This window comes from Sus scrofa, chromosome 1 (genome assembly GCF_054392235.1).
Source record: "Sus scrofa isolate SSC_HxYL_T2T_F1_AM1 chromosome 1, Sscrofa_HxYL_maternal_Yorkshire_Landrace_v2.0, whole genome shotgun sequence".
Taxonomy (NCBI): Eukaryota; Metazoa; Chordata; class Mammalia; order Artiodactyla; family Suidae; genus Sus; species Sus scrofa.
The window spans coordinates 257,056,412-257,069,379 of NC_139383.1; the positions used below are offsets into that span (position 1 = coordinate 257,056,412).

The following is a 12,968-nucleotide window of genomic DNA, read 5'->3' on the forward strand; positions in this document are numbered from 1 at the left end:
TCACGGCAACGCCGGATCGTTAACCCACTGAGCAAGGGCAGGGACTGAACCCGCAACCTCATGGTTCCTAGTCGGATTCGTTAACCACTGCGCCACGACGGGAACTCCCCATTGGTCCTTTTTAAGGGAATGCTTTTTTGTTGTCATTAGGTATCAAAACAGGAAAACCAAGAAGACCATGGCTAGAAACATTCTTAAGTGGGACAGAATAAAGCTAGAATTTAGGTCTGTTCATTTACTCATTCAGTCATTCAACTAACACTTGCTGAGTGCCTTTTTGTACTCCATGCCCTATGTTAGGTTTGAGGATTACTACTATGAATAAGACTACACATAATGTCTGAACTTGATGTACTGAGAAAGCCAAAGTCTTTTCTAAGGGTCCACAGCACAGATCCTCACCTCCATGAAGCGAGAGATGGTCTGGACTGCCTGGTTGGTCTCATTGAAGGCTTCTCTCCAGGTGTACGTGGAGCCATTCGTGGACTGGACATCCTCTGGGTGCTTAGCCAGAAATGCCACGATATCTTTGGCTGTCCAATCTAAGCCTTCCAATCGCTTTTCCCAAAAGTGGTCACTGCCTCTGCTGTTCAACAGCGTCTGCCATTCCAATGACAAAGTACAAGTAATAAACACCAACTAAGTCTTGATAAGCACCATATATGATTCACAAAACCCTTTCACATAGTTGTCCTCATAGAACACTGTGGGGTAGGTAACAGTGTTGCCATTTTACAAGTGAGAATACTGAGGTTGGGGGAAAAAAAAAGTGATTTTTACCAAGGATGAGTCATAAAGTTCATAGGCATGGAGTTGAGACTCAAGGTCAGACCATTCTGAATCCACAGTCCATCTATTTCTGGCCCAGTTTAGTAGTAAATTGTACTAACTACAGTAAAAAAAATAGCCCTACTACTAATATGTACAATTACTATATTGGATTATTTAAATGTTTTACCTCATACAACTCCATAAGGAAGGTGTCTTTAATAGTTCTCACTTCACAGATGAGAACACAGGTTCAGGGAGGTCAAGTCCCTAACAAAAGGTCACACAGCTAATAGGTTACAAAGCTAGGAGATGAGGCATGGGTTCTCTGATTCTATTCTATCTTCCCACTGTATTGTACATTATATCAGCATTCTCTCTTGGGACTAAGCTGATGACTCCTCATTAAGGCCCTGTTCTCTAGATTAAATCAACACAAACCTGCTTTTGCTGTTGAATTTGGGGAAAGAATGCTACTGTTAAACCGAGTAAAATACGATCTTTCCCAATTGCAGGACAAATGGGTCATGCTGCAAAGGAGGCCTTTCTCCCATTTCTTATTCCCTAACTGGTTGGCTCTCCACATGGGTCTGAGTGGAAGGGAAGGAAAACCAGTAGGTGCAGAGGACAGGGCAGGGGCCTGCACAGATGTGGGTCTCCTCCAACCTCAGTGCATGGAAACAGAGAATCAGCTGCAACTCTTTTCATACCTTCAAGAAGGTAACTGAAACTCTGGCTCTACTGAAATGGTATCTCTAAAGCGCCACACTCTGCTATCTTTTAAGTCAGTCTTATTTCTACTAACGTGATAAGACTTTTTTTCCCCCATGAGGTTTCATATTTATTATTTTAATGGGGGCATATGGCTTTTATAGAGTATATAAGCTATAATTTCATTATCCCCATACTCCAAAACATTTAGTCTCTTTCTAACTTCTCACAATAACAATTATTATAGCAGTAACATTTTCCCTCATACAGTGACTTCTTCCTTGAAAATGATTTCTGTATAGGATATATCCCTGAGGGTGTGTGGAATGGAGGTACATAGGACAGCACATTTTTTACCCTTCTTACAATTTTCATTCCAAATTGCTTTCCTGTATGGAATAATAATTTACACTGTCATCAGTTAAGATATGTAAGTAGTTTGGGTAACAAGATAGATACAAAATTGTACCTCACAATGGTTCACAAGGGTACCAGTTAGCAATTCTGGGTGACTTTGAGACTTAAACTGCCCAGCTAAGAGGTGAGCAGAAGCATGTGGGAGATGTCTGGGGTGAAGCCCACTCTGCTCAGTGTGTTCTAGGTATTATGGCCAAGGAGGGCAGCAAGGCTAGAGAGAGGCACTCAATGAAATAACTGATCACATGACCATCCTAGGGACCAGGAGACTGGAGATCACTCTCAGGAGCAGTAACCAGGAACAAAGCAGGGCCTTGAGATGAAGGAGACGAACAGCTCAGAAGGGAGAACAGTTTAGTGTCAATGGGTTTCCATGACTCAGATAGAGAAGTGCCTCTGGACAATCTGCGAGGTGATGCAACAGGTGTGGACAGAGCCAGAGACAGCAGAAGATAAGAGCTACCACAGAGCAGAATGGCAGCTGCCAGGTGCTGGGGAAACGGGAACACCAAAGGGTACAAAGTTTGAGTTATGCAACATGAAGAGTTCTGAGGATGCAACATACGGCGTGGTGACTGGAGTTCACCATGCTGTCATGTATATGTGACACTTGCTGAGGAGAAACGGTGAGGTTAAGGGGTAGGTTACTTAGCTCCACTGTGGTGATCATTTCACAATGTGTACAAATATCAAAGCACCAAGTTGGACACCTTAAATACGCTTTTACTTTGTCAATTACACCTCAATAAAGCTGAACAAAAACAAAGATAAGAACTATCCCCACAAAGCAGAAGCCTCAGGCGTCACCTCCAGTACCAAAGCAAGACTGGAGCGGGTACAGAGGATGGAGAAGCCCGAGCTTGTGGAGTGAAATAAACACTCCTTAGTAGAAAAAACAAAGCAGTTGGCAAACACTCCTTCAAGTTCCACCCACAAGATGATGCGTCCCTGTCTCCAGCCTAAGCACACCCTACACTCTAGGCCCCAGCCCACCAACCTGTTGGACAGCCCCGCCGCTGTCCACCAGCAGAGAATCAAGAATCATCCCAGTGTCCCCTCTCTTCACATATACATGACAGCAATCAAGCCGTCACCAGGCTTCACTTCCAGCCAAAGCCTTGGCCACCTATTTGGACAGTCTCTGCCCTGGCGTCTGCCTTCCACCTCTCCCCTCTTCCATCCACCTGTCAATCCAAAGTAAAGTATTTATAGCTCCCCCTGCTTAAAATCCTTTCATGGTGCCCCAGAGCTTAAAGTCAAAGGGCTTGGCTTGAGGCCCAAGACCCTCCAAACTACACACCACCCCTTTCTCCTACATTTCCCACTGCAATTCCTGAGCTCTCCAGCAGGATTCCTAATGAATGCCAGGCTATGTTCACAAGGGCCTTGTCCCCTGACAACCGAGGGCCTGAGAGCTATTTGGTTTGGAACAACAAACACGTTACAGGAAAGGAAGCATCTGTCTGCCTACAGACCAAAGCTCATGGAGGCCCTTTAACAGGGCCCCTCATCATCCTCTGAGACTCACAAGGAAGAGAAGTCCAACAAGTGGAAATGTAGATTCTAAGGGAAGGACTGGGAAGAAGAGGGATGAGACCACACCCAGCTCTATGGAGCTGTCTACAGCTGGACCACGTGAATCCCTTTTAGAGGAGGGACTGGATCCAACAGAGACCCATGCTTGAAGAGTGTAAGCTGTTGTTATTATTAGTCAGGAATTATTCAGCCAATCCAAACAAATTATAGTTCATGAGTAAAGTCCCTTGGTTTCCAAAGGTCTTCAATTTAAGAATTCTGCATATATAGCAGGACCAATGCAACAAAGATGATACTAGCTTTCCCATCACTGGAAGGCCCCCTGGATATCATCCCTCTCAGGGTTCAGGGGAGGGTCCTCAGCCTGGGAGAATGCCTCCCAGGGTAGACACTGCCTCTCACACCCAGCTGCCCCTCTGATCAATGAGATGTCAAGACAAGAAACCTGGCAAAATTCATTTCTGCTTCTTTATAGCATCAGGAACAAAAAGAAGAAGCCTCTCTCACCATGGAGACAGGAAATAGTCTAATGATTCTGTGACTCAGCCCAAGGCAGGATGATGTGATTAAATGGCACTCAGGCTCAAGCAAGGAGACATTCCATTCTTGCTCAGACTCCTCTGCTTTTGAATCCAATTGTCTCTAGAGCACTTATCCCTCTTCAAGTGCTTCTGAAGCACTAAGTGCAATTCCCCTCCACGTTGTAACAGCGGCTCTGCACTCACTTGGTGCCGGGGGGAGCCAGTATCTCAGACAGGTCTTCAGGTCAGACCGGGCCTTCGATCCCATACCTCCACCTAAGACCTACCAGGACACAGGAGGGCTAAGTAAGACGCTGCGGTTGGCTCTATGGCAAGAAATGAAAATGATCAGGGTCCTGCAATCACCGAACTCTTGCTCTACTCACTAAATTTCTTAGAAACCCGATTCTGACCACCACATGCACTGATGTTGATGTGCACGAAATGGGGTTATCTGTGCATCATCCTGTATCTTTGCAAAGTGACAGTCCTTTGCCTTGAGCTATGTTCAATCTATCTGGACTGGTTAAATGAAAAGAATTCTACAATTTTTCTTTAATAAAACCAGCCAGAGCTTCTGGGAAAGTGGTAGGAAATTTACATCTCTAGTATCAAGCAAGCATGTAATAATCAGAGGGAAACTCACCCGGACAAGGTCCATTTCTGAGCTGCTCTCCATGAAGGTCCAGATCTTGGGGCTGAGCTCTTGCCACATGCCTTCCATATCATGAAATACAGCCAGTTCTTGGAAGGTTTTATTCACCTGGAGTCAAGCAGTGAGCCAGGGGCAACAACACAACAACAAAGGTAGAGACAGGAGAAATTCAGTTGCAAAGATGCTCTCTTTGCAACTGAATAGACTGCTCTTTCCCAGTCCTTCCCATCCCTAAGAAGTGCCTGCCTGCAGTAGTGATTCAAGTACCCAGGGCTGGAGAGCTGGCCCTCCACAGTCAGCTCAGGCCTGGGGCAGACTGGAGGTTCTCACTCTTAGGAAATCCTCGAAGAGCCATGAATGTACTCAATACACTTCATCTGAAGCTGCCTTTGCTTTTTTGTCTGAAACTCTAGGGAGATTTGTAGAGAGATTCTTGGGCCTGGGCAGCTTACCTCGGCCATAACCTGCCTTGTGGCTGGAGTGTCCGGTGTATATAGGATCTTTCCAACAAGAAGAGGCTTGAGAGCTTTCCATATGATGCGGGAAAGAGGACTGGACTCCAGATTCTTCATCAAATCATTGCAATAAGGAGCTATGAAGAAGATGAAAGGCCAATATTTGTATGCACAGTCATGTACCTGTAGGAACTAACAAGAGCTTTGGAGCCAGCTGGCCGTTTCTGAGCTCAAATCCCAGCTCTGCCACTTAATGGCTATGTAACAACTTCACTTGTGTGAGCCCGAACTGACTCCTTGGTAAAAATAAAGTTAATGACATCTACTTGGCAAAGATGTGGAGAGGATTAACTGAAATGCTATCTGTGGAGCCCCTAGAACAATGCCTGATAAAGAACCAGAAATTACTATAACACTGATAATGGATAACTCACAACTGAGACAATCTAGAATTTTTTGTTGTTGTTGTTTTGCTATGCACAAGCCTACATAACTCTAGATTCATAACTCTAAATGGCTTATACTAATCCTCACCCCTTTGTTTTCACTGGAACCAGAGGATTGAATTCAGACTTTAGTTTTTAAGTAGAAATAAAAAAGTTCCCTTTAATTAATAGGTCTCATCAAAGCATATGTAACAGATGTAATAAAAATCCCAAACTGTAACATCCAAAGTTAGACAATAGGGTTTGGTTATCCAGAAGGACTCCGGAATTTTTTTAAAAAATTCATTATGGGTTCTTTTAAATATCAAGTATCCTCCACTTGATATTGAAAAGATTTAAAAAAAAAAAGGGATTTGCATTTTTGAAAGTCAAGTTTCCCTTGGGTTGACTTACAAAGTGAGGGAGTAGGGGGGATGGCATTTCAAAAAAAAACTGCCTATAGTGCCATCCCCTTCAGGCTTGCAATGCAACCCGCTATGTCTGGAGTGCTTCACTCCAGAGAATAAAAGGTTCTTGTGTTACAGTAACACACAAAAAGCTGCCTCACTGTCTGAAAGACACACCTGTGGTTGGAAATGGAGAAAGGCTCACTCGCATCATGTTTTCAAAGAAAACGATGCTATTGTCTAAAACTGTAACACCGGCTCCTTGCTGCCATCAGACGGGACACACATCCCCACAAAACCGCCCGAGTGTGGGGAGCAGATATGGAGTTACAAGGTTCTTTAACACCAACTCGCAGCTAAGAACCAAAAACAAACATCAGATCAAATGCCCGAGTCTGAGGGCACACACACGCCACTGTAAACAGGTTATTTCTGAGGCCGCGTGGTTTACTGAAGAAAAGCATGGAGCCAGCAGATCTGGTTTAATCCTGATTCCTGTGGATTAGCTATGGTGTGGCTTTGACCAAGCAGCTGAACCTCTCTGAGCCTAAAAAATGCGGGGTTATAAAACCTTCCTTGCAGGGCTTTTGTAAGGGTTATAGGAGATAAATGAAATGCACAGTACATAGAAAATGTTCCCTACATGTTAGCTCTTATTGTTGTTGTTATTTAAAGTTTTTATTATAAAGCACACTGAGAGGAGAGGGAGATCCCTGATGACTCCAGGAACCACCCTCCCACAGCCCCCAGAAAACTGGGGAGACTGGCTTTCAATCATCCATTCACCTGACAAACACACTGGGTACCTGGGATGTGCCGGGCCCCATCCACAGACATGGCAACAGTTTGCAGATTAGAAGACTGCCTCTTCTAGGAGCTCAGTCTGGTGTGCAAACAGCCACACACAAACATCCACTGCTGCCACACAGGAGGTGGGTGAGCATAAGGGAGCAGGTGACACAGGGCCGAGTCTGGAACCAAGGGCAGCTGGGGCCGGGACTGGGGTCTGCACAGACACTCACTTGTGGAATTGTCATAGAAAGTGCCAGCATCATCCTCGGTGCCATTGCCTCCAAAGAGGGCTTTGTAGTTGTTGTCCTCATACCAGTTAAGGGACTTGATCTTCAGGCCCCCGCCCTCGGGATGGCCACAGACGATGCGGGACACTGCCTGGTAGATCTGGGTGGAAGAGCTAGAGCTATTCGCGTTGGTCAGAAACATAACCTCCTGCCGCATGTCACTCCAGCTCTTCATGCTGAATAGCTGGTGGAGGGATGGGGTGGAAAAGGAGAGGAAAGAAGGGGAAAGGAGGGAGGAGAAAGAAGAGAGAGAAACAGGTTACTTTTTGACCTCTCCAAAACGTCATCCCAGAACGTATCTTGTCTGATGTTGCTTCCCAGAAGCCTTGTGATGGGACTGCCAGAGCCTTACTGCTCCCTCTGTGGTCTAGGGACCAGTGTCATCAGCGTCATCTGAGAGGCCGAGATGCAGGTTCTGGTCTAACTCTCCACAATGCAAATGTGCATTTTCATGAGATGCCCAGGTGATTCCCATACATATTAAAGACCGAAAAGCACAGCTTAGAAGTGAGCGAAGGCCCTAGTGAGGAGCTTTGTTTCATCCGGATTATCATGAAGAAGGGGATGCTTTCTTGGAACAGCTATGTGTTCATCTGCGCACGTCAGGAACCACTCACATCTTCAGTCACCGACTCATTTCTAAAACACCTCAAATTTCATCGTGGAAATTGAGGAGCCCTCTGGCCCTGGCAGAAAAGGCACTGTGTGTGTAGTCTGCAATCTCAGCCGAGTATTAGGCAATGGAAAGAGCTCATGGTGGGAAACGAAGTTTGAATCCCAGCTATTCTCTCATTAGCTCACAGCCTTAGGAAAGTCACTTCTCTAAGGGCCCAACTTCCCATCGAGATGATGAAGCTAAAGCAGAGTGTGATGAGGAAAAAAATCAAATGCTATCTGATATCCGAGAGTGGGCCCTACACAAAACAGCCCCTGCCCCGTCAAGCCAGACACTCAGGCAGCAGGAGCTGCGTCTGGGACTCACACGTGACCAGCGTTTTGTCTCACACACAAATGTATTCCAGCACCGTGTGGACTTCTTGGCCCAGTAGCTCTTATAATTAAATATTTATAGTGTACTTTGTATTTCCACGCATTTCACAATAAATCATTAATAAATCCCTACATTCCTTGAAATGTCACTGCGTGTTCTCATTGCCTGGAAGGCTGAGGCTCGGGGAGAAGAGAGGAGGGGCCGAGGGACCTGCACTTGACCTGGAGGCAGCCTAGGTTCTGACCCCATGTGCCCAGTTTTCCATCGCACAGGGCCTGCTGGCTTCTACAAGTGACAGGGTCCAAGACCCACAGACCCTGCCTCTGCCTTCTGCCTCTGGAGGGGAACCAGGAGCTCCAGGGTGGTCAGAGGTCACAAAGATTCCTCCCTCCCAGAGTGGGGGCATCTAACACTGAGAGAACATGATTAGGAGGCCAGCTCTTCCTGACTTTAGCTTTTCATCACTTGTCAGAGAGGGGAGAGGCAGCCAGAATACATTTCCTTTTGTTGGTAGGTGAACAGCCCTGGAGATCTTTAAACAGTAGTAAAAGCACTCACTTCTCTTCCCACAGGCTGCCTTGCCACCACCATCCTGCCATCGCTCAACCAAAAGGACAAGTGTCTTCTTACATAAAGCCAGCACATCTTTGGATAGAGGCTACATAAATGACAAAGTTATTTCAAACTCTTGGCTCTTTGTCCCAGAATCTATCTTAAAGGCAACCCCCTACTCACTCTTCTAAACCTCAGCTCACACACTATACCTCCTCTGCCAGGTGCTCCCATTCATGGGGAAGCAGGGCTGTTCGGCCTCCAGCCTATGGAGGGTGGGTGTTTGATCAGCGTCTGTGGCGTGAGTGAGGGCTGTCTTACTTTCTCTTCTACTGCAATGGCCCCCTCCTGGCCTCGTCTCCTGTTTCATCTCAGTGTAACAACCGGAATATAAGCAGCTTCATCCTCCAGGTCACACCATATGCCCAAGCTCCAAGCCCTCCTCAGATCTCCCTCAGTGTAAATCCAGCCTCACCAGGCCCGCATGGCATTCACCTCCTGCTTCAACCTCATCTCTCACCCCCTTTCGTGTGCTCTCTTTGTTCTGGCCATGCCGGCCTCCTCCCCGGTCTTTAAACACATTCCTGGGTCATCATGCCCCAACATCAGTATCTTGGAATCTATGGTGTCTTCTGTGTGGAGTGCAGGCCCCACTGTCATTTTCTCCAGGTGCAGATGCTATCTGACCAGACAGTCAGGAATTACCCCCTTTAAAAAACCACCTCATGGCCCTCCATCCCCTCTACCCAGCTCTATTCTTCCTCATTGCTGGCATCCCTCCTGTCACATTATACACTGACCAGTTTACTTCTGTCTCCTACCCCAGGTCAGCCCCATGAGAACAGGGAAGTTAGGGTGCTCCGTTCTGAGTCCCCAACCCCTAGCTGTGCCAGGTACCTGGTGGGTGCTGGACAGAGAGCTGAGACACTGCTCCCTGCCCTGCCTCCCCAGCCCCACCTTCCTGTCACTCAGATGTGCAGCTCATGTCCACTTTGACTCCTCTGGTTCAAGAAGTCCCCATCCCTACCCTATGGCCAGGCCCTGTTAACCCATCTTTTCTTTCTTTGAAGTATTTCCTTCCTATTCTAGTCCAGTTACCATCAGGGTTCAGACCAAAAGTGGGAAAAGCAGCAAGAACATGGGCTTTGGAGTCCAACAGTCCTGGATCAAATCCCAGTTCTCCCAATTAATTTACTAGCTGACCGTAGGCAAGTTGTCCAGCATTTCTGAACCTCAGTGTCTTCTGAAATATGGACACAGTCAGACTGACTCACATTTGTCATGTGGATTTCACAGGGAAACTGGTGAAACTGCAAGAACCAGGGGAAGCTTACTTCCCTTTTCCTTTCAAAGGTTGTGCTTTGGTCAAAACAACCAACTCTCTTCCAAACATTGAACAGATCAACGAGTACATTTATTTATCTTCTCCCATATGTCCCAGAGAAATGGCAAGTTAGACAATGAGACCCTCATGATGGAAAGTGACTTGAAGGTGTTCCACTGAGAGAAGCAGGTGGCCCTTTCTGCCCAGGACCAGGGAGCAAGCAAAGCACAGGAAGCAGCTGCCAAGAAAAATGTATATTGCTCAGTTGGAGAATTTCCACCACATGAGCAGTAGACACATCACCCGTTTTTGATTACGAATTACTTTTTTTTCCCAGAATAAAGGCAGGCTAGTGATGTAAGAAGAAAAAGCTGTAAGCAGACCCTGAGCTCAGAGGCAGCCGCCCACATCAAAGTACCTGCTTCGCTTTCTCCAAGGCTGGCAGGGACCTGTGAGAGTGGCACAGGGTGTGCCAGTGTCAGCTAACAGGACCCCAGAGAAGTGGCCATGGGCTTGCAGGGCAGTTTCTGTTTCTCATTCTGCCTCCAGGAAGAAGCCCAGGAGACCCAGCTTCTCCACCTACAGAGAGGTCACCAGCATTCAGAATGGGACTAACAGCAGCCTGGAAGAGGGCTTCTCCTGAAAGGGACCCCAAAGCCAGGCCTCTTCGGTCAGACACACATGAGCAGAAATGGAAAACAGAGCAGAACCGAAAGCAATACACTGACGTGTCGACAGTGCTGATTCTTGGTGTTTTCTGTATTTTCCACATGTTTTGCATTTCCCATAGTGGACATGCAATACTTTATTCTTAGAAAATATAAAGGGAGTTTTGATATTTGAGAATGATACAAACGCCAAAAACTGAGCTAGAGAATCAACTCATAATAAGGTTGGACCAAGTCTGAGAAAATTTCCCCACAAATTATTCCTACCCAGTGTCCTATACGTTTAGGGCCTGACCACCGCCCCAAGCTTAACTCCTTACACAGTGGGTTCCACATGGTTCTTCCTTTCCAAGTCTAACCTGAAACAAAACTGGGTGTCAGAAAGATGAGCACACGCTGCCTGGGAGGCAGTGGAAAAAGTTAACAGGTTTTTTTGCAAGTTAAGCCCTCTGACCCTATGACAAAAGTTATCCTGCTACCTTGTTAACATGTGGACCTGAAAGGAAAACTCAACTTAATGTTTTCATCAGGAGACTACACTCCCAAAGTTGAACTCAGAGGCCAGATGTTTACAAGGGAAAGATTTGAATTAGGGGTATCATGTTATTCTTTTCAATCTGCCAACAAATGTTTCCGTAAATAGACTGCCTGGCTTTGCTACTGAAGAAATAAGGAGAAGTTGCTGGTAAGACAAATGCGGCACATGAGAGATGAAGGGGAATCACCCTCTTTACACATAAGTCATTAGCGAGGAGCTGAGAATAACGGTGGGAGGAAGTTCTAGGCCAAACTTCAGGCCTTTAGCCACTAGCTAATTAGCCCTGAGACATCTAGGAGTCTTGGTTTCTTCATCTCTAAAAGTAAGGAGGTCAAACCAGGTAATTTTAAGATCAGAAATGCTTCTAAAGTTGATTCTACATTTCCTCTGATGTTCAAATCAAAACAGACCCACTTAGCTCAACTCGGTAGAAAAGAGTGATAGTGGATGATGGGCTGCCTTCTGAGACTGAAAAGACACGACTTACCTCTTGGGCCAGATTCCCAAGACTATCCAGCAAAGCTTTCGTGGCTTCAGCCAGTTCCTTGCTCGGGAAGGGAGATGTGGAGTTTAGTTGCGTCTGGAATGGAAAAATAATAATGAAAAAAAAAAGTGTATATATATATATATATATATATAGAGAGAGAGAGAGAGAGAGACACACACACACATACACACACACTCATACACTAAACTCAATGTAAACCTGAAACTTCTATTAAAAAGAAACAAGTTAATTAAAACCATTCACAATCTTGAGTTTAAAACACAAAAGAAACCTACTCCTAACCAAAATATGACACTAAAATTATTCTAACTCTATGTTTGCAGGTTGTTTACCTAAGACTTACTAATTCTCCAATGAATGCTTTTAAATGGTGTAGGAATATATAAACTAGTTGATGTGCAATAGATAAAAAATATCTCATGCTAGTGTGTCTGTGTATGTCTAATGCAAAACTGACCATAAATTCCCCACTCTGTCTAAGGTTCTGCAAGACCGGGAACATGGAAATGGCCTTGAGAAACAAAGTTTGTGATGGCTCACAAGAAAGGAAGAAAGTGTAAAGTTTAAAGCTGCCAAAAGCATGCGAAGAAGGAATTCTCCTTCATTCTATTCAAATCAGCATTGTTTATAATATTGGAAATTTGCTCATTTTTGATATAGTGAAACTTTATTTTAATATATTAAATTTTATCACTTTAAAAAATTAAGTTAAAATAACGTTTATGTCAAATTTGAGTCAAATATTCACATTTACTCATTTGTATATATAACGCTAGTATATACTACCTAGCTAATTACATGGAAAATATAAGAAAATAATTAATTTTGGCCCAAGAAGAAGATAAGTTAGTGCAGAAAGCATAAGCTAGAGGAAAAAAAAAAAATGATTTACAGACTCTGGGGCCAGAATTGGTTCTGAGTCTTGAGGCATCCAAAGAAAAAAGGACATATAGTCAGTTTCATCATTCTTATTTGTCAAATAGGAAAATAATAAAGTCTTCAGGGAAGAGTTCCCATTGTGGCTCAGTGGAAATGAAACCGACTAGTATCCATGAGGATGCAGATTCGATCCCTGACCTTGCTCAGTGGGTTAAAGATTTGGTGTTGCCATGAGCTGTGGTGTAGGCACAGACGCAGCCTGGATCCTGTGTTGCTGTGGCTGTGGTGTAGGCCAGCACCTACAGATCCGACTGGACCCCTCGCCTGGGAACTTCCATATGCCATGGGTGCAGCCCTAAAAAAAAATTAAAAAAAAAAAAAAGTCTTCAGGGAAAAATTCCTCTTCCCTTGATACTTTATAGTCATCACTTTATTCAGTATCATGCCCTCAGACATCCAGAGAAGGCTGAACTATTTTGATATTTTTCTTATATCAGAGATTGCTGTGAAATCATAATGCAGATGATGTGGAAA

At 45.0% G+C, this 12,968-nt stretch overlaps 1 protein-coding gene across 14 annotated transcripts in view; it reads right to left on the reverse strand.

Annotated features, from left to right (window-relative positions):
• Positions 1-12,968, reverse strand: part of ABCA1 (ATP binding cassette subfamily A member 1) — a 134,413-nt gene that overhangs the window by 50,851 nt on the left and 70,594 nt on the right. For all 14 annotated transcript variants that reach the window (XR_014837410.1, XR_014837398.1, XR_014837417.1 and 11 more), the window contains 5 exon segments: positions 11,535-11,627; positions 6,918-7,158; positions 5,061-5,200; positions 4,600-4,716; positions 403-600 (listed from right to left, as the gene is read on the reverse strand). Coding sequence is in view for 10 of the 14 variants with exons in the window: in XM_085011830.1 (XP_084867956.1) it covers positions 403-600; positions 4,600-4,716; positions 5,061-5,200; positions 6,918-7,158; positions 11,535-11,627 (789 nt within the window). In the remaining 4 variants the exon portion in view is untranslated.